At 36.5% G+C, this 969-nt stretch overlaps 1 protein-coding gene across 1 annotated transcript; it reads right to left on the reverse strand.

Annotated features, from left to right (window-relative positions):
* Positions 1-218: 218 nt before the first annotated feature.
* Positions 219-962, reverse strand: LOC133331248 (lipase 1-like; the record flags this gene model as incomplete). The annotated part of the gene is made up of 3 exons (XM_061539648.1): positions 219-683; positions 740-877; positions 945-962. Coding segments are annotated over 3 exons (621 nt in total), but the record flags the coding sequence as incomplete, so codon positions are not given.
* Positions 963-969: the final 7 nt, after the last annotated feature.

A 969-nucleotide genomic window follows, 5' to 3' on the forward strand; every position in this document is an offset into this window, starting at 1 on the left:
TGTACCCAAAGTGGTGAAGGGTATCATATAGTCGGCCCGTCCTACTTTACTACATTCCTAACTGGTTTTTTAATTTATTTTAAAAATATATTTTTTGTTTATTTTTAAGCTTATAAATATTTAGGTTTTCAATAAATGATAAATAAATACTTATTACCTATAAAAATAAATACTTAATTATCTAAAATCGTATTTTCCTCGCTCTCTCCACTCTCTCTTCAATCACTTTCCAATTCCTTGGAAGTCATTTCCGGTATTTCGATGTCCTTAGGTGTTGGATAGGCACTGACATTATCACGGCGTTCTTTCACCTTACCCAATACCTTCAGCATGCGAGCATAGACCAGTCGCCGCACATTAATGGCCCATAAAAAGTCCATATGATTGAATTCCTTTTGAGGTACCAGATATTTACCAATAGGTCTACCCAAATCCTTGTACATATCTTCAACATCACCAGGGTGGCAGAGTAAATCATTTTTCGAATAATAAACATAAGTGGGTACCGTCACCGCCGTTAAATTATAACGTGGTGGTTCTCGCTCCTTGTACAGCAGCATATTTTTATTTGTACTATAGCTATAGGGTGCAAATTTCCCCGTCTTAATGACCTGTATGAAATGTTTGACCTGCTTGGCTGCCACACCGGCCGGATAGTGGCCCAAGATTACCGGGAACATTTTCTGTAAGGGGATTTTTTTATTTTTTTTAATTTTTTAAATATTCATGTTCCACTTACCCTATTAAATTCATTCCAATTTCTGCCCACAATTCCGAACACAGCCTCAATACACAACCGTTCCGTTTCCTCGGTCATGCGACACAAAAACCTAAATTCATTATTGAACATTTCCGTTATGGAACTGCCAACCAGGGTCTGGAAAATTTATTTAAATTAGTAATCAAAAAATTCGATTTGTAAGACCGACCTCCTCTCAACTTACATTGAAATACAAACTAATGGCCCTA

The sequence above is a fragment of the Musca vetustissima genome, unplaced genomic scaffold, assembly GCF_032173495.1.
Source record: "Musca vetustissima isolate MV318-11 ecotype Yass unplaced genomic scaffold, APGP_CSIRO_Mvet_v1 utg22895, whole genome shotgun sequence".
NCBI lineage: Eukaryota > Metazoa > Arthropoda > Insecta > Diptera > Muscidae > Musca > Musca vetustissima.